Source organism: Kryptolebias marmoratus, linkage group LG3 (genome assembly GCF_001649575.2).
Source record: "Kryptolebias marmoratus isolate JLee-2015 linkage group LG3, ASM164957v2, whole genome shotgun sequence".
Taxonomy (NCBI): domain Eukaryota; kingdom Metazoa; phylum Chordata; class Actinopteri; order Cyprinodontiformes; family Rivulidae; genus Kryptolebias; species Kryptolebias marmoratus.
The window spans coordinates 11115245-11133737 of NC_051432.1; the positions used below are offsets into that span (position 1 = coordinate 11115245).

Sequence of the window (18493 nt, forward strand, 5' to 3'; positions counted from 1 at the left end):
CAGACATTTATAAATTTAGTCAGACTTAAAAAAAAGGGCTTCTGATTCCCTAATTCTTATATTGCAGTATTTTTCAAATAACCTATATATGACAACAGCAGAAATAAATGGCTAAACTCTGTTTTGTCTTTTGGTTTTTGTTGTGTCACCTCAAGGTTATCAGTGGCCCCCATCTGTGGCCCCCGTCAGAAAACTTTCTGACGTGAGACGTGTGTTTTAAATACACGATCTTTGTCACCACGGTGGCGCATTTTACTTCCTGCCTGTTGCCACGGCAACGTGTAACAACAACAACACTTCCTGAAGTCTGAAGCTGCGCTCAGAAACGCTGCATTAAATCCTGTATTAAACAATTTTCGAGTTATTTTTTTTAATCAAAAATGAGTCAAAGGCAGCTTATTCAAGGTGAGATGAACCCTGCTGTTAAACTCTAAAAGACTGAACTGGTGATTGAGTGTTTCTCTGTTGGTTCTCTGCAGTTTTTGAACAGTACCAGAAGTCAAGGATGCAGTTTGTGCAAACCGTTGCTGATCTTGCATCCAGACCACAAAACATAGAACTCCTCCAAAGTGCAGGTAAGGAGGAACAGCCCCGTTCAGCAGCTGCTGGTGACACCGGCGTTCACCTCTCCTCTCCTGCAGGCGTGATGTCCCTGCTGCGTCCCCTGATGTTGGACGTGGTGCCCAGCATCCAGCAGACAGCAGCTCTGGCTCTCGGCCGGCTGGCAGACCACAGCGACAGCCTGGCCGAGGCCGTGGTGACAGAGAACATCCTGCCTCAGCTGGTCCAGTCTCTGGCCACACAGAATGTGAGCATATCTCCTCCTCGTGTTCTCTGTTACTGACACATCCTTCTCTTGTAATCCCATCCTTTGGACAATGGCGTGTATGTGAAAGAACAGAATCAGAGGGGCAGGGTGGGACTGACACACTGCAGGACTCCCCTGAATGTGAATGTGTGTGTGTGTGTGTGTGTGTTGGGCTATTTCTGGATCTTTTTACCATGAGAGCAGCCTGAGTTTATTTTCTCTCTCAGCTCATGTAAAAGCTCAAACTGGAGCTAAGGAAAGTTTTTCTCTTTATCATAAAACTGAGCAATTTTGAAGTGTTTCAAAGCGGGCTGACAACTCCTGATCCAGAAAATAAATTACGAGAGCGAGAGAGTGTGTGATAGAAATACTGGCTACAAAGAAAAAAAATCATTAATTAATTAAAAAAATCTAGTTCTAAAACTAAATTTGTCCAAATTTACCTTACTGAAACCTTCTTGAGTCCCGAGCTGTTTGATGTACATTTTTACTTTCCTCTAGCTCTCTGGAAGTAGGATCTACAGCCATAAAAAGCAGATGTTGTTAGCAATTCAAAAATGTAACAAAAACTACTTCTCTCATTATTGGAATGGGATTCTTTAAGTAACAGGTGTGTGTGTGTGTGTGTGTGTTTGTGTGCAGAGATTCTATAAGAAGGCAGCGGCGTTCGTGCTGCGCGCCGTGGCCAAACACTCCCCCGAGCTGGCCCAGGCTGTGGTGGGCTGCGGCGGGGCGGACGCTCTGGTCCTCTGCCTGGAGGAGTTTGACCCCGGGGTGAAGGAGGCTGCTGCCTGGGCTCTGGGCTGCATCGCCCGCCACGACGCCTGTAAGGACACACAGACCTGCTCTGATGTGTGCATGTGCTTCTGTGGCGCTGCTGTTTTGAACACACCTCTGTGTGTGTCTGTGTTCCTGTTCGCCACCCCTCCGCGCAGCTCTGTCCCAGTCGGTCGTGGACGCAGGAGCTGTCCCCCTGCTGCTGCTGTGTCTTCTGGAGCCGGAGATGGCCCTCAAACGCATCGCCGCCTCTACGCTCAGCGACGTCTGCAAGCACACACCAGAGCTGGCCCAAACCGTGGTGGACGCCGGCGCCATCGCTCACCTGGCACAGATGATGCTCAGCCGGGACGCCAAACTCAAGGTGAGACAGATTTCAGCTCAGGGAACATAATCTGACTTTTCCAGGCCTATTTGGAGCAGACAAATTACTGAAAAGAAAGGAGGAAACGGTTAATTTGTGAAGCGCTTCATCCAACAGAATGACTTATTTGAGAAATTGCGTTGGGGATGACTCTCAGCGACTACCACACCAAAATTTAGCTCAAAAGTGACTGAGTTTTAGCTGCTTTTAACTTTTCTGAAGTCAGCTGGCTGTGGTGGCCATCTTGAATTGAGTTGACTCTAAAAATTCAACAGTTTTATTGGTACATCCATGTTTCTAACTACTTTCCATAAAGTCTGTCCAGTGGTTCATGAGATATTTTGCTAACAGACAGACACAGTTGACTTCAACAATTACAGCCAAAATGAGAAAAAAAAAGACCTCACACAGTCTGTTAGTGCTTGGAGTTTGTGTTGAGGACGAAATTTGAATTCAATATCTGTAAAACTGGAAGAATTACAGCCATGTGTGTGTTTGCTAAGTTTGATTAGCTGTGGCGGCCATCTTGAGTTGGACTTGTTTCAAATGTTAATCATTTATAGGGGAACGTCAAGAGATTGCTTTGGGAGAGTGTCATTAAAATTTGTCAAGCGGTTTATGGGATATTTTGCTAACAAACAAATGCACACACACACGCACGATCACATTTCAGTGGTGAGCAATAATAAATTCAATGCACTTTCAGCCTTATTGTTAAATATTAACAGCTACTGCAAGGGAATTTTTGCAACTTAAGAACATTAGACAGCAGTCAACCTGAACGTTTAACGCAGATTCAGCAGTTTGAAGGGGAAATAATGAAGCCATGTTTTACGTTTAATTTTCAGATGTTTTTTTTTTTTTTTTTTCTGAAACGAAGCTGTTTGTCTCCATTCAGAGGCAGGTGTTCTCGGCCCTCAGCCAGATCAGCAAACACTCGGTCAGCCTGGCGGAGATGGTGGTCGAGGCGGAGGTCTTTCCCACAGCGATCGCCTCCCTCAGAGACCATGACGAGTACGTCAGGAAAAATGTCACCACCTTGATGAGGGAGGTGGTGAAGCAAACGCCAGAGGTACGTCAGTCTCACGTGTTTCCTTTTGTTGAAGCGCACAAAGACTCGGTGAGTGAAGCATCTGCTTTTCTCCAGCTGGCCCAGGTGATAGTTAACTGCGGTGGGCTTGCAGCAGTGGTCGACTACCTGAGCGGTTGCCGTGGAAACCTGCGGCTGCCGGGTATCATGATGCTGGGATATGTGGCAGCTCACACTGAAAACCTGGCCAAGGCTGTCATTCTCTCTAAGGTGGTAATGTAGCTACATTAAAACCAGAGGTGTCCCCCCCTCCCCGTGTTCCAGGTCAAACTTAACCCAGCTGTCCACGCAGGGTGTCCCCCAGCTGGCCCTGTGTCTGTCTGAGGAGTCTGAGCATCACATCAAGGCGGCCACCGTCTGGTCAATCGGTCAGATAGGTCAACACACCTCCGAGCACGCCAAGGCAGTGGCCACAGCCAACCTGCTGCCCAAACTGCTGGAGCTCTACATGGATGCCAGCAGCTCAGAGGACCTGCAGGCCAAAGTAAGACGTGGGAGTCATGCTTGTCTCATCGGGATGAAGTGAAACTAAACCATGGCGATGGAACCGAACTGTTCATACGCTAACACAGAGAGTGTGGTGCATTTCAGAGTAAGAAGGCCCTGAAGAGCATCCTGCAGAAGTGCACCTGGCTGCAGGCTCTGGAGCCGCTCCTCTACGACGCTCCCAGCAACATCCTCAAACACGTCCTCTGCCAGTTCAGCAAGGTCAGGAGGCGAGCTGCAGCTGAAACAAATGTGTGCTCGTTATTTCAAGTTTCTGGTCGTTTCGAGCAAATACGTTGCCTAACCGTCTCCTGGCTTGCAAAGGTGCTGCCTCATGACAGCAAGGCCCGCCGTCTGTTTGTGACCAGCGGGGGCCTAAAGAAAGTGCAGGAGATCGACGCTGAGCCCGGGTCTGCCCTGCAGGAGTACATCAACACCATCAACAGCTGCTTCCCTGAAGAGATCGTCAGGTGAAGCTCTTCCTCCTCCTGTGCACATTCTGTGATGTCTTAACCGTCAGCCAAGAGTCAGGTATTTACAGGTGTGTGTGTGTGTGTGTGTTTGTTTCAGGTACTACTCCCCTGGCTACTCCGAGGTCCTGTTGCAGCGGTTAGAGAACTACCAGCCAGCGTGACGTCGCTTTAAAATACACTTCCTCCTCCAGTTTGAACATAAATACACACTGTGCCTTATTAATCTGAATGGAGATTGGTTTAATTGTTTTTTTGCTGTTTGTTTCAACAGCTGTTTGTTGTTGCCCCCCCACCATCGTACCATGTCCAATTATAGACAAATATTTTAAGTAATACATGATTTTATTTGTTTACATGATTAAGTATATAATTAAAGGCCTAGCATACCTTGATGGAAGGCACCTTTCAGAGTAAGATCATCTTATGCTGAAAAAATAATGGAGTTGCAATCGTTTTGTTCAAGTCTGGACAATAATGTTCTCATGTGATATTGCAAGATGTCACGCTCAGTGTTTGGGCTGTGAATGATTCTCAGCTACCACAACAGAACTTTACTGGCCAGCTTCTTCGGCTCATGTAGCAGATTGTAATAATCCATCAAGTTCAGCTGGGCCTGGAACTGGAGGCAGGAAGGTAGAGGACACAAAGACAAGTCCTGAGTGTTTGAGGTGGGGGGGAAGATCAACAATGGCTAACGTAATAAGAAGGCAATTTTTTTCTATTAATTGAGAGCAAATGGTTGACAACAATCAAGGTAACTTTATTCCAAAAACACACATAGACACGGACAACTGCAACATGTCTTTACAAAGGACTGAATGTTGTTTAGCTCAATCTAAATAGTTAAAGGTCGTGTCAAAAGACACGAGAAATGATCTGCATGGATATAAATCTTGCCTGAAAATACCCCGTGTAAATGACCCTGTGGATGTTTTAGATAAGCCTGTCTGAATCAGCTGCTGGTGAAACGAGTTGGTTAACCAAAGCTAGAAGACTTGAATGTGACACAGCACACCTGCTCACAGAAGAGTGTAGATCTGTCTGGTGCAGCAGTTCGCACCTGTTCCATATTTTTACTGGAAACATTGTGACTTCTCATTCTAGTGCACTGCATACGAGTTTGCACAGTGCTTTATAGGCATCCTCTAGATCCACACTCTTTGCGTCCAAAAAATATATATATACAAAAATCGATGCAGTGTGCAGCACTGGGTTAGACTCTGAAAAGCATTGATTCTCAACAGTTTGTTAGTTTGCTTCTACATCTCTTATGTGTGTTACATGGCGGAGTGAAAGCATGTGGCAACCCACAGTATTGGCAGTGTTTGCTGAAAGTTACCAGATTTTGGGCCACGGCGGCTCATACACTGGTAGGGGTTGCTGCAAGAAAAAGGGGAGGAAAAACAAAGTCTTAAAAATGTAATCAGAGCACCAAAGATTTTGGTGAACTGGTGAAAAGAACATCATATGATAGATCAGTCTTGAAGTTTGGGTCAACGTATGTGTAAGGCTAACAGGCTCATTCAATGTAAACAACTGTTTTTGGTACTAATTTTGCACTTTGATGAGATTTTAGGCTCCATAAAATTATCCCAGTATCTACATGTGAGAGTGCTTTTCTTGATTCTGATTTATTGACATGGTTGTTATGACCAAAAGACAGGAAGCAACCAGACAGCGTGTCTCTAAGGTATCTGTCAATCCTTTTTATTTTACTAAATTCTGCCAAACATCACAACAGGGGTGGCACTTCTTTATGGTTGATTGTACGTCATGCTCACTTTCCAAATATTTTTAAAAATATTTTCTTGGCTTCAGTGATTAAACAAAATGTTGATGTTGATGTATATGTGTCTTTCGCATGCTGTGATGGCTGAGTGGTTAAGGCGTTGGACTCGAAATCCAATGGGGTTTCCCCGCGCAGGTTCAAACCCTGCTCACAGCGTTGCTACCCTTGTCTTCTAAGTGATGGCAAATTTAAAAAAAGAAACCTTTATGTTCTTATCACCAAGTCAAATATTAAACTCTGAAGTACAATATTAGTAAATCCAAAAAAGGTTCAAAACAAAATGGAATACTTGTATATACTGGTACAATATTAGTAGTACTTAATTAGTAGTGAATATCCTGATGTTAGGAAGGTAGTGCTCAAGAGAAAATACTACTTCACCCATTAAATTAACCTAGCAACAGAGTTTATACACAGCATTTGTTGGTAATTGGTACAAATGAAGTGTTTTATTTGAGTAGCGGTGGATGGATTTGTTTTGTAGACTTTTGAAAGGAACGTTTCCTTTAACTCTAAGTTCTGTCAGTTTTATTTATTTAAATCTGTTTTTATTTTATCATACAAAGATGGCATTTGCCACGCTCTTTTATTTTTAAAATAACAAAAACAAAAGTCCTCTCTTTTAACACTGACTACATCAGTAAATTACACAAAATTAATTAAATTGGACTATTTCTTATAATTTTGCTGTTTGAGTTGTTTTAAAATAATAAATATATGCAAAATATCTTGATTTTGCCCCTATTGTATAACAAACTGTATTCAGTAACATAATTTGATAAGAATACAAAAAAGGAGACATCTAATTACAGTTAGTTATGGCTGATTATTTTATTATATTTCTTGAACAGAACTTTATCAAGAAAATGAGCATAAAATATGGGAAAAACACAAACAGAAAAGAAATGTATACCCTGAACGCACCACGTTGCGAAATGACGGAAACATCGCGAGACTTGGCTCCTGAGGCGTTAACAGCAGGTGAGCGCTAATTGATTACAGGAGGTAATCATCAGCCGGCTTCCTGAGCCGTGAGTTTTTATTTTCTTTGAACCTTTTTCCCAAACAGGTAAAGTGTTCAAAAGACGTTTGAGTTTTTACGTGTTTCACTCATTTGTTGCTCCAAGAAACTGCGAAAATGTCCCTGAATAACAACAACTACAACAAGCAACAGGTGAGTCTAAACCTTCCGGAAATTTTACAGTGAAACTCTGAGACATCTGTGTACGCTTTATTTATGTAGTATTTTATTTTATTTTTGTCTTCCTTTTTATTGTTTCAGAAAATACCAAGTGCAATTGACAGGGTAGCCAAGCTGCCTGTGGTTCGTTCAGCTTGTTCCACGTTATCAGTCCTGTATAAGGAGACTAAATGCAGTAATCCCAACCTGAAGTGTCTGTGTGAAGGCCTGGAGAGGGGAATGACCACTCTGACCACTGCGGCCTACTTCAGAGTTTCACCTGTCATTGTTAAACTGGAGCCCCAAAGTGAGTACCTGGGTTTTCTGTGAGTGCATTCCCTGTCTGCAAAAAAAATTAACATAAGCACTCTGCTGAATTCACTCTTGGAGATGCAGCTCCCATTTTGTTTTGTCTATACACTTGTTCATAATCAGAAACTTGAAGCCTTCTTTAGGGTTGGGCAGAAAGGAGCACTCCAGTTTTTAAAACTTTCCAACACATTCTGGGTGTGTTTCCAGTTTCCGCTGCGAATGACGTCGCGTGCAAAGGTCTGGACTGGCTGGAGGCTTCGTTTCCTGTGCTGCAGTCGCCCACAGATGAGGTATCCGCACCCTTCCATGAATTCTAACAAACCACTGCTCGTGCTGCAGCTCTCCCACTTGAATACACCTTTTGAAACACGGCCTGGATTTGACTCGCTCACACAGGTCGTCGCCACTGCCAAGAACAAGATCGGTGAGATTCATGGTGTGGTGAGCATCGCAGCCAACGGCGCTGTTGACTGTGTCCAGCACACCGTCACATGGGTGATGAGCAGGGTCCCCCACGCTGCTGCTGATGATGATGTAGCAAACCGGTCTCTGGTGCAGAGAGCCATCAGGGTGACCGCTGTAGGACTGGACTCAACCTTGACCCTGTCAGAGGCTTTGATGGATCACGTGTTTCCTCCGACAGAAGAGGATGAAGGTACGTGGCATTAAAAACAAAAGCAACGTGGCCCAGCTTGAGATCGTAAACGCACCTGTCCCTGTCTGCAGAAAAGGAAGCCCGCCTGGTGGAGGGATTCGAGGCTGCCGCTTGCAGTACAAGCTACCCTGTGCGGATGATCAAACTCACGACCAAGCTGTGTCAGAGGACCTACCATACAGTTGGCTCAAAGATCCAGTTTGTTCAGGTGTGTTGCGTTCAGCTCAACAGGTGGAAAGAAGTGGCAGTCTACTTGTCTCCCAAATATAAATGCTATGACCAAATGCCTCCTTGTTCCATTACACAGCGATGTGCTGTGGTAACGCATCTTATTTGATTCCACAGGTCAGGAAGAGTTTGTCCAGGTCTACTGCTCTGGTTCAGGACCTTCAGAACAACTGTTGGACCTTGGCGTGGAGGCTCCAAGGACTGCCTCAGTACTTGCAGCATCAGGCGGTTTCCGTGCTTTTCTTCGTCACCCAGATGTACAACTTGAGCTGTCCGGCATCACCACCGGTCCGGCTTCGGGGCAGAAACCGCATCAGGGCCGCTGAAGCTTCGCCCTCTAACAAGGAGCAGGCTCGCCTCCAGGGTACGCCCGCTTTCCGAATGAGGTCCGCCAGGACGCCGGTGCTTGAAAACGGCTGTAACGTCAGGGATTGTGTGAAGAGAAACAGCCGCTGATGTTTGATGAATGTTCTAATTGTTTTGTTTGTTAAACTTAATGGTATAAAATAAAAGTCTGATTCATGAATGTTTTTTCCTGTTTCAGGCAGGCTGCATAGAAATATTTGGTTACTTAAATTAGTTTTAAATTATGCAGAATTTTCATTTGCACAAGTTTGTTTGGACTATTCCCCTAATCCTACAGGTGATGTTTGCACCACCAACACAATTGTTATGGATGGATGAATGTGAATGCATTGGTCAATGCAACTTGCATCTGCAGCATGTAAACTTCACCAGGATCTGACTAACAAAACATTTATCGACCTTGTAGCAATCATGATCAGAATCTTAACTGGGTTTGTTGCGTGTGAAGACAGACCTTTACAACAGCAATTGTTAACATCTCATGTACTTCTATTTTAATGTTCCACAATGACTTTTTTATAAGCACATCTCACAATAAAACACTGAGACTAAGTATTTTTTCAGCAAAACATGACTTTATTTCACTTGTGGATTTCACTTCTGGCTGGACTCTGACTTGGATGTGGATGCCCTCAGGGAAGAAAGGCGGCGCCTCTTGGCAATCTGTTCCTGGCGCTTCTCCTTGGCCTCCTGTTTGCAAAAAAACAAGCATTTAAAATGGATCCAAACCTCAGGGGACAGCAAGCATATCTACTAAAATGAGTTTGACTTTTATTTGACAGTTAGCTTCTACAACTGTTAAGGCAACGCAGTGAGAATTAATGTCTGCCAGTGACGACATAATTTAAGATGTTTGGATATTTTTACTTAAAGCTTGGCTTCAAAAGTGTTTAGCTAAAATTTAAATGATCATTTCTTCCCCTCATGGTGCCTTATTTTGGGATAAAAGTACATTTTATTACACTACTTCACTAAAGCAGCAGAATGGCATTTAAAATTTAAGAATGGTTATGTCCTTAAAAACAAAAACTACAGGTCAAAGAACGTACCTTCATCCTCTTTGCCAGCAGCTTGGCGTACTCAGAGGCCTCCTCCTTGTTCTTCTGGGTGCGATGTCTCTTCAGAGCGATGCGGCGACGCTTGTGCTGCAGCACACGAGGAGTCACCAGTCTCTGGATCTTAGGAGCCTTGGTTCTGGCCTTCTTACCTGGAAAAGAGGGATTATTATTATTAAACATGCAGTCACGAAATTCAACCAAAAGGACAGAACATTTTGGCTTTTAATGTCCAAGATGTAACATTAGCTTAAAAAGATTATATATATATATACTGAACATTTCTTTACAGATGGACAGCTGCTTCTTTTATTAGGTCAAACCCTTGTTAAAATGAGTAATTTCTAATAGGTGTCATAAAATAACACTTCGTTTGTTCACTTGGATTTGATGAGTACTGAGTGACGCAAAGCATTTTTCAAAGTAAATCATCGTTTTAAGCTCCTCACTAAAATAAACTATCAGAGCAGGTGATTTAAATTAAATAATCTCAACACCAATAAGAGCAAATAAAAGATGGATTCAAAAAAAGTTCTGGGCACGTTTGTCTGATTTATGCAACAACAATACTACTATTTGACATTTTTAGTAACGTTACATACCATAAAACCTGACACATAAAAAAAAAAAAAATTAAACTAGTTTGCTTTATTTAAATTACATCATTAGACCTTAAACAGTGTCCTAGTTCGCCTAAAGAGCTCTGCATGACATGCTGATAACCAATTGAGAAAATTATTTTACCTTATATATGATAAAATTGCTTCTGCCAACATCTCAGTGCAACTAGTTTAATAAGTTTATTTTAAAAGTAGTATTACAGAAGCTGCTGTGACAGATTTTGGCTTACAATAAAAAACAACCTGTGTATTTAATCACAAGCATCCAAGTATCTCATATAAACCTGATGTCTTTATATTTTTCATTTTTATTCACCCCTATGAACAGAAATACTTAACTGTGCAAATTATTTTCCCTTATTTGACAAATAACAGCTTCTCTTTTAATGACAAGACTTGACCTCATGTAAGCATCTATAAACTTAAAGATACTCGATCAAACAGTGACTGCCAAGCAGCTTCAAGCAGAGACTGTATACACCGAGAGCTGCACAGGAATCAAATTATCTCTGTGCCACACCTTCCAGCTCAAATCCCAACACCACATACCTTCAGGATTAATAACATTAAACCATTTCTATAAATGTGACCTCTCACCTTCTTTGCTCAGGGGTCTCCTCACAACATACTGCCTCACATCATCCTCCTTAGCCAGGTTGAAAAGTTTGCGGATCTTGCTGGCCCTCTTGGGGCCGAGGCGACGAGGGACAGTGCTGTCGGTCAGCCCGGGAATGTCCTTCTCACCTGGACATAAACACAGCAGAAGATGAGCGAATAAATTAGGCAAACTCAAGACAAGTTCACTACAAACTGCTCTGCTGGGATCGTCACAGCACAGAAACTAAAAGCACACGTATCCTCCTGAAATATACTTTTATGAAATACTCCGTTTCGGCTCAGACGTCTAAACACTCTTGGACCAAAGTATAAATATTTACTGTAAATTTACAATACCTGTTGGATCTGATCAACTGCACCCATGATTTAATTTTTGAAGTGGAAGAGCAATTGAGAGCTCATCACTCCCAGCGATAAGACAAATGGATGTAGTTTTTAACAATCATAATTTTACTTTTCCTTTACATATTTATAAGATATTGAAAATAATAAAACTCTGGACCCTACTCCCCCACCTCTAAGTTGATCCAGCACACCACTAGCTGCTAGCTCACCACTTAAACAGCCTTCAGCCACAGAGATTGATTGTAAAGAAAGCAGAAGATGGTTCTTTTAAGTGTTATAGCTGCACTATTAGGTGTTGCAGCCTCTTATAATAAAAAGGAAAGTGAAGAGCACTGCATTTGTAATAAAATGTTTCAGAAATTCAGATTTTATCTTTTAAAAAAGGGAAACAGAAAAGGTCTGGAAAGGCAAGTTTTTTTTCTCCCCATACTTATCCAGAACTGGAAAATATTAAAAACATTCCACGCTTTAAGACTATGTAGGAACCGTGTACGTTTGTTAGGAATGCATTGTGTATTATATACTAATTCTAACCACTTTTAACAACCGAGCAGACGCAGGCAATAAACACAGAGCACATTTAAACAAAAGCACTAGGAAATTAAATGGTTTAGGATTTTTGTCCCTATCAAATAAAAACAAAATAAAATCAAATTTCAGCCTTAGATCCTCTGCCTTTCCTTTGAATACTGAAGTACAAGAACGTTTAGGCAAATTAGGGTTTGTTGAAGTCAGATGTCTCTGTCGTGTCAGGGCTGCAGGAAAAATCACAGCAGCAGCACTAAGTACAAACAACTACCGTAATTTCCAGACTATAAGCTGCTACTTTTTGCACAAGCTTTGAACCCTGCAGCTTATAATACGGTGCGGCTTTTCTATGGATTTTTCATGATTTTTGTAATATCGTAAGAGGATTTGTTTTGGTTTGTTCCACTGTTGTACAGCACTACTTTGCCTGGCGGAAGGTCACGGGAGAGATGTGTTGGTTACGTGTGCACCTGCCAGGCAAAGAAGTGCCGTACGAAAGCGTGGGCAGGAAGAAAGATGGCGACGAACGACTGACCTTTCTTCGTGTTAAAGCCGTGTTACTGCTCCTTAGCCCAAAAGGTAGGACGATTCTATTTTTTTGATGTGCTGTAGGATATTGTTATACAGTACATTTGTTACTCGTTTAAACAGCACAGTACATGTTTCGTACTTTTAATTACCGGTACTTGTACATATACGTAAAAAGCTAATTTTAGCTCACGTGGCTAACATTCAGGTGTGCCTTGTAGCCCGGAAAATACGGCACTACAACTTAAAGTTAAGCTGTTAATTTATTGCGAGACGACAAAAAGGGCTGAAACAAAATATAAGCATGTAATATTATAAACCCCAGTTTAATTTTAAATGTTTTAATTTTGTTCAAAAGCCCCACTTCTTAAACAGGGACTCTGGACTCAGTTCAGCCTCTTAAAATGGCGCCGCTCCTGATGTTAAAATGCAGCTTTAGTTGGTCTTACAGCTCTGAGTCATAAGATTTTCTCTCTGGGTCTGAATACTAACTTCAAATAATACAAAATATTTTAAATAGCTTATTTTACCTGCAACAGGAGAAAAAAAAAGATTTGCATTTTTTCTGCCTTCTGTTGTAAAAAAAAAAAGCTTCCAAACTAAACCACAAACAAAACTGAGGTCATGTGCTGATGAATAAAAAGAAATATGCAGTGTTGTAGTAAACAGATCATTGAGAGCGCGATGCAGTTCAACCACCCACTTCTACAGGTCTGGTCACATCTGGCAAGCAGCTCTACAGTTAATCTGGCAACACGCTGTCCCCCCTTTATGACTACAGGTCAGTCAGAAAGGGTCTCCATGGTGTGCCTTTCACACAAGCACCAACACATTTGAATATATTTAAAACTTTTCAGCATGTGTAGCCATCCACAATGATTTACTGGCTTCTTAAAAAGTCAAAACTATTTGTATGAGCGCCGCTTCGACCACGCTACCTTTCTTGATGATGACCAAGTTGAGGACGCTGAGGTTGGCGTCAACGATGCAGCCACGGACAGATTTCCTTTTGCGCTCGCCGGTCCTGCGGGGACGGTAGCAGGAGTGACCCTTGCTGAGCAGCAGACGCACACGGCCGTGAGTCAGTACGCCCTGCTTCATGGGGAAGCCCTGCTTGTCGTTGCCTCCGCTGATGCGCACCACGTAGCCCTGAGGAAAAAGCAAAACAAACCCCCCCCCAACCACAAAGTTAGAACTTCACTGCTTCGGCACGGAGGGTGGGGTGGCGTTTATGGTCCAAACAAAAATCGTTGTTTTCCCACCATGTGTTCTGTATTAGATTTAAGGATTTTTGTTCATTTTGACCACAAATGGGACAGTGAAATCAACCTGTTAGGCTGGTTGTTTTTTTTACCTCAAACAAATCCAGTCCTCACCTGCACTGTTCTGTGAGGCACAGAACAGTGCAGGTGAGGACGATAGAAAAGTGTCTATTGTGATATATTTTCTTCTATTGTTTCCTTCGCCTCTATCGTTTCTATCATAATTGTATCAATGATTCATGTAAATATTTCATAACGTAGGCTACGACAAATGTATTAGTGTTGTCACTTTGCATACATTCAGTTTATATAAGTGATAAATAATAAGAAAAAATAACTATTTTGCGAAGAACCCCCGTTTCGCGACATGACGCTGCTTTACGTGTGGGTTTGCGACATGCTTTACGGCAGCAGCTTTCTGTGCGGTCCGGCAGCACACCATATTCTGTGACGCACCGTATGTGTCGGCATTTAAGCCGTAAGTGCTGAAAGATAGAGACGCATGAAGTATCAAACTCGGGGTCGCAACAAGTAGAGACAGCTAGCAGGCAGCCCAAGAAGAAAGACTTTTACCAAAACGAGGGGGTACGTCTGTGATTTGGTTCAAGAAGTCCGACACGGAGCAGAAAAAGGTAATATGCTAACTCTGCTATGAGACTGTGAGACAACAAACCTCTTCTATCACTTAAAGAAGAACCACAAAAAAGAATATTTAACAATCCAAAAAGTGCAAGGTCAAGCAAGTTGTAAAAGAGCCGGGGAAAGTTGCGGAAAGGAAAACTATAGCCAGCCGAAGATAATGGAGTCTGTTGTCATTTGATACTGTTATGTCGTAACAGGTACATATATATTGCTGCACTAAAATGCAGCGGATCTCATTTGTGAAAGTTTAGTTAAATGTCACTTCAAATTTAAGCTTGAAAAAAGTAAGAAATTAGATTTTTTCATATTTTTCAGAGAATAACTGACAACGACAGCAAGTGAGGTATATCGTGATAAAAAATTATCCATATAGTGATATAGGATTTTTACCATTTCGCCCAGCACTACCTCACATTATTTCTTTCCACTTTTTTTTTATTAGAAAGTACTTCTGAGTAGATGAGATTATTTTGGTCACTAAAAATGAACCAAATCTAAGATGTTTTTAACCAATTTAAATAAATGCTTCATTATGGATTTTAAACATTACATTCACTAGAAACAGTCACAACAAATGAGTTTGTGTAACAAATTTGCAAGGTTTTGTACAAATCCCGTTAATACAAGAGGAAATTACCCTTAATGGAAATATTAATATGATGCATATATTGAATAAAAGGACCTATTATTAAGTTCTTATTAACACCTATTAAAGTCTCAAGATTTAGGAAGGTTTAAAAGCCAAAATGTACCTTTTTGGTCTCTGCTTTAGTTAATTTAGGTAGTCTCACTGTGCTGCAACAGTTGAAAACTAGTTGACTCAAACTTGACAAAAAAATTGAAATAAAAAGTGCAAATTTTCTGCTGCAGTTTCACTGAATTTTAAGTGTTTGTAACTAAGTGACCACCAAGCTACCCGGTGGTCAGCAATGCCCCTTTTCCACTGGCTCTACTACAGAAGCCCCACTCTACTCGGCCCGGCTCTGAAAAACAAATGCATCACGTTTCCAGCGGCCAGTTTGGTCGGTAGCAGAGGAACGCCTCCTTGTGTTGTCAGGGGCGGGGCCGGGAGGGTGGGGTGGTGAGTGTGCGCTACCGAAACTTGGTGCCATTTGTAGAGACAATGGAAGAGCTAGGGACAACGTTGGCCCTGTGCTGTTGCTGTTTTTTAAACTTATGGGGATTCTCCTGAGACTTCAGGAAGAGAGACGCAGTGGAAGAAATGCTCTGGATGTCGCGATTGTTGCGTGGAGTCTGACAGTTGTCATCTGCCAGAGATTTCAGGCTTTACAACGCCTTCAGCTGGGGGACAAACGGCATGAAAGCTGCAGGGTAAGCTAACATTTATTCACTTTCAGCGCTGAAAGGGAGCCTCTTACCGAAGTTCAGAGCACTCAGCCTACGTCTGAATCTAACTTCCTGCTCGATGTACTTTTGTTACTCAAAAAGCAAAACATTAGTCTCGTCTGGTAGCTTTCCATCTCCCCGCTCCTCGTGGTGTGTTGCTTCCGGGATTTCATGACGTCATCTCATCACGTGCTCTCTGTAACCTATCATTTGTCCTGTACATTTCTCTTCTAGGCTCTGAATTCCGGTAAATAGAAACTTCATGGTCTTACATTTTATATAACACTTTATATAACTTCACACTTTACAGCATCTTCAGCTGAGGGACAGACGACATAAACGCTGCAGGGTAAGCTAACGCTGTTGTTTATATTCCTATTAGGTACCAGCAGCGACGCTCTTTCCACTTAGGAATGGGAGAGAACGCATGCTGATCACAGAAAATGTCCTAACTTCCCACAATCAAAAGTCCTTCCTGGGAAAGTAGACACCTTCTTACATCAGATATCACTGGACGTTGGTGTAAACAGCACGTTTACTAAGACATGGGGGCATCGCAGGGTGAGTTACGCCATCATATGCGAATGGATTGTTGATGCCTGGGCTAAAGTACCTCCTTTAACCGTTGTCCGAGGTTTCGCAAAAGCCAGCATCATTGCTGAACAGCCCCCTGGCAACGAGACTGACTCCGACAATGATGAGAGGGAACCTGGCATGTTTGATGGTGAAATTGCCCAGCTGTTCAATTCAGACAGAAGTTGAGGACTTTGATGGATTTGTGGAAGAAGAATGATAAAAAATATGTAAAATAATTGTTGCACAGTAGAATAGAGTTTAACCAAACTCACTGTTTTGCTTTCGTGACATTTTTTTTGTAGACCGTATGTTTTAGCATGTGTCTTATATTCCAGTGTGCCTTATGTATGGGTTAAGTACAGAAATGAACGCCATAATTGAGACTGCGCCTTTTAATGCGGTGCGTCTTATGGTGCAGAAAATACGGTAGTAACAAATTCTTTTTAAATCAACTCACCTCGTGCTTTTTTTGGTGTAGTTTACTATTTAAGTTTACAGAACCTTAGAACAAAGATAACTGACTTGGCTACTTCAAAAATGTATAAAATAAACTGGGAGAGCATTGCTGTTTCAATCAGCCACAATTATCAAGGCTGCTCGCATCTGGAAAATGTCTCCTCGGTTGCTCTGGCAACACGCTGTCCCCCCTTAATGACTACAGGTCAGTCAAGAAGGATCTCCTGGTGTGCCTTATAAAATAAAAGTTAGGCATCCTACATCACCTCCACCACATGCTTACCTTCCACTCATCACCCAGAGAGTCGGCAGCCACCTCGGTAGCCATACGCTTCTCATAAAAGATGCGCAGCTTTCGCTCATCGTCGACTTCAATCAGCTTCTGGCAGCCAGTAGCAGGGAATGAGATGTTTAGCTGAAAGTGGAGCAAACATGTTAGTTAAGAACATTGTACGGGTCATGACAGGCCAGGAAGATGTAGCAGCCAGGTGACCATGATCTCCATCGTACTAAAATAGTTAAAAACTTGCGTTAGCAGATGTGGACTATGGCTCGGCTTCAATCGGAGAAGCTACCAAGTGGCCTGCTAGCTTCTCCACCAGCTCAACTATCCTCAGCCTCATAGCAATAGTCAAGGGTACTCATTACACACGTAAACTATGATTATTTTATCAACAGTACCACACGGCCTGACTCCCCATCGCCTTTAAGTCACGTTAAAACACTCATGGTTAAATAACTCTGACCGAGGCGGCCATGTTTCTACACTCACTTTGCGACAGGCTAACTCTTGACACAATCAAAGCTCATCCTCTGCAAACGAGCCGCGATGTTAGCGTTAGGCAAGTGGGTTATACAATTTAACATCACGGCTTGAACACAACTGGAATATTTCATTCAAGTATGCCCCCCATAGATAAATATGACTAGTTAATCTGTGTACCTTCATTTTGCCACACCGACCCAACAACGGCCTGCCGGGGAAAAGAGGCAGGATATCCGCTCCGTGAGCTCACATAGGAGGGAGAACATCTCGCGATAACTCGGGGGCACTATTTAATTGATCGAATTAATCTAAACTAAATGTATCTAAATTAAATTAGAATTAATCTAAACTGAACTAAATAATCGGGATTGTTTAGTTAATCGAACGCACGGGTACGATTCAATTTAAAATACCACTGTAGGCTAAAGTAATGGCGGTGGTAAAACAGCAAAACGCACGCACACAAAACTGATTTAGATATCCTCAAAATTATACACAGCCTACAAATTATTGGTTAGATTAGTGGATTAAAACAATTCACATATTAGGAACATGTACGTTTTGTTATAAATGCTTCCGCCAGAGGGCAACAGAGAAAATGTTACTTTTACCCTGACCAATGCCGTGGAAGAAAATCAATTTCCAGGCACTGTTAGATGAAATCACTCAAACAGGTCTATTTATGTATTGTGCACAAAATATAGAGAGCATTAAAGACAATTAAGAATTAACATCAGAGTCCCAGGTCCGAATGGGGAAGCTCCAAATCAAGTCAACACTGGAGCTTTCATTAAAGATATTGAAATACTGGACCAGAAGGAGGAGCTAGGGAAAAGCAAGGCAGTCTGGTTCCCATGAGGAGAAAATTCAACATCACATGGCACTTGGAATAGAAGTCATAACATAATCAGGACTTATCAACAACAGGTGTTTCCCTATAATAAATTCTGCCATTACACCAACTTACTTGAAGTCAAAGCTGTGGTGGAGGGTAAATTGGTGTATGCAATCAAAAAGAATAGTGATGGATCGGACAAATATAAGGCTAGATTTGTTGCCAAAGGGTACAGTCAAAAGAAAGAACTATGATGAAACCTTTTCACCAACTGCTAGCATGACAAGCATCAGAGTATTAATGCATAAGTTGGCGCAGGAGAACATGTTTGTTCACCAGAGTTCTGTTGTTAGCAGAGTTCACTTTTTGCACAGCGTTAATCGTGAC

The 18493-nt window shown here is 42.2% G+C and overlaps 3 protein-coding genes and 1 non-coding gene across 4 annotated transcripts; 3 read left to right on the forward strand and 1 right to left on the reverse strand.

Moving 5' to 3' along the window:
- Positions 1–285: 285 nt before the first annotated feature.
- On the forward strand, positions 286–6083 carry spag6 (sperm associated antigen 6). The gene is made up of 11 exons (XM_017404157.3): positions 286–405; positions 480–575; positions 642–808; positions 1451–1634; positions 1744–1949; positions 2848–3021; positions 3097–3249; positions 3332–3523; positions 3631–3747; positions 3850–3995; positions 4096–6083. Exons 1-11 carry the CDS (start codon positions 381–383, stop codon positions 4157–4159), a joined length of 1524 nt encoding a protein of 507 aa, XP_017259646.1. The 5' UTR covers positions 286–380; the 3' UTR covers positions 4160–6083.
- trnas-cga lies at positions 5862–5943 on the forward strand. The gene has a single exon. It is a non-coding gene; the product is annotated as a tRNA-Ser (tRNA).
- A 694-nt stretch (positions 6084–6777) lies between the features above and the next one.
- LOC108231495 (perilipin-2) lies at positions 6778–8692 on the forward strand. Its single transcript, XM_017408577.3, has 6 exons — positions 6778–6961; positions 7070–7274; positions 7487–7569; positions 7676–7934; positions 8006–8142; positions 8280–8692. The coding sequence occupies exons 1-6, from the start codon at positions 6926–6928 to the stop codon at positions 8616–8618; spliced, it is 1059 nt and encodes a 352-aa protein (XP_017264066.1). The 5' UTR covers positions 6778–6925; the 3' UTR covers positions 8619–8692.
- Positions 8693–9081: 389 nt separating this feature from the next.
- rps6 (ribosomal protein S6) lies at positions 9082–17545 on the reverse strand. The gene is made up of 6 exons (XM_017408590.3): positions 17449–17545; positions 16789–16920; positions 13161–13371; positions 10801–10947; positions 9578–9735; positions 9082–9218 (listed from the first exon to the last, which is right to left on the reverse strand). The coding sequence occupies exons 1-6, from the start codon at positions 17452–17454 to the stop codon at positions 9123–9125; spliced, it is 750 nt and encodes a 249-aa protein (XP_017264079.1). The 5' UTR covers positions 17455–17545; the 3' UTR covers positions 9082–9122.
- Positions 17546–18493: the final 948 nt, after the last annotated feature.

Excerpts from the sequence above, each read along its gene's own strand:
- spag6 (XM_017404157.3), top strand. The coding sequence starts at position 381 with ATGAGTCAAAGGCAGCTTATTCAAG. Across the intron at positions 809-1,450 it reads AGTCTCTGGCCACACAGAAT|AGATTCTATAAGAAGGCAGC; the intron begins GTGAGCATATCT and ends GTTTGTGTGCAG. Across the intron at positions 3,748-3,849 it reads TCCTCTGCCAGTTCAGCAAG|GTGCTGCCTCATGACAGCAA; the intron begins GTCAGGAGGCGA and ends TGGCTTGCAAAG.
- LOC108231495 (XM_017408577.3), top strand. The coding sequence starts at position 6,926 with ATGTCCCTGAATAACAACAACTACAACAAGCAACAG. Across the intron at positions 7,275-7,486 it reads TGTTAAACTGGAGCCCCAAA|TTTCCGCTGCGAATGACGTC; the intron begins GTGAGTACCTGG and ends GTGTGTTTCCAG. Across the intron at positions 7,570-7,675 it reads TGCAGTCGCCCACAGATGAG|GTCGTCGCCACTGCCAAGAA; the intron begins GTATCCGCACCC and ends TCGCTCACACAG.
- rps6 (XM_017408590.3), bottom strand. Across the intron at positions 10,948-13,160 it reads CTTGGTCATCATCAAGAAAG|GTGAGAAGGACATTCCCGGG; the intron begins GTAGCGTGGTCG and ends GTTTATGTCCAG. Across the intron at positions 9,219-9,577 it reads TGCTGGCAAAGAGGATGAAG|GAGGCCAAGGAGAAGCGCCA; the intron begins GTACGTTCTTTG and ends TTTTGCAAACAG.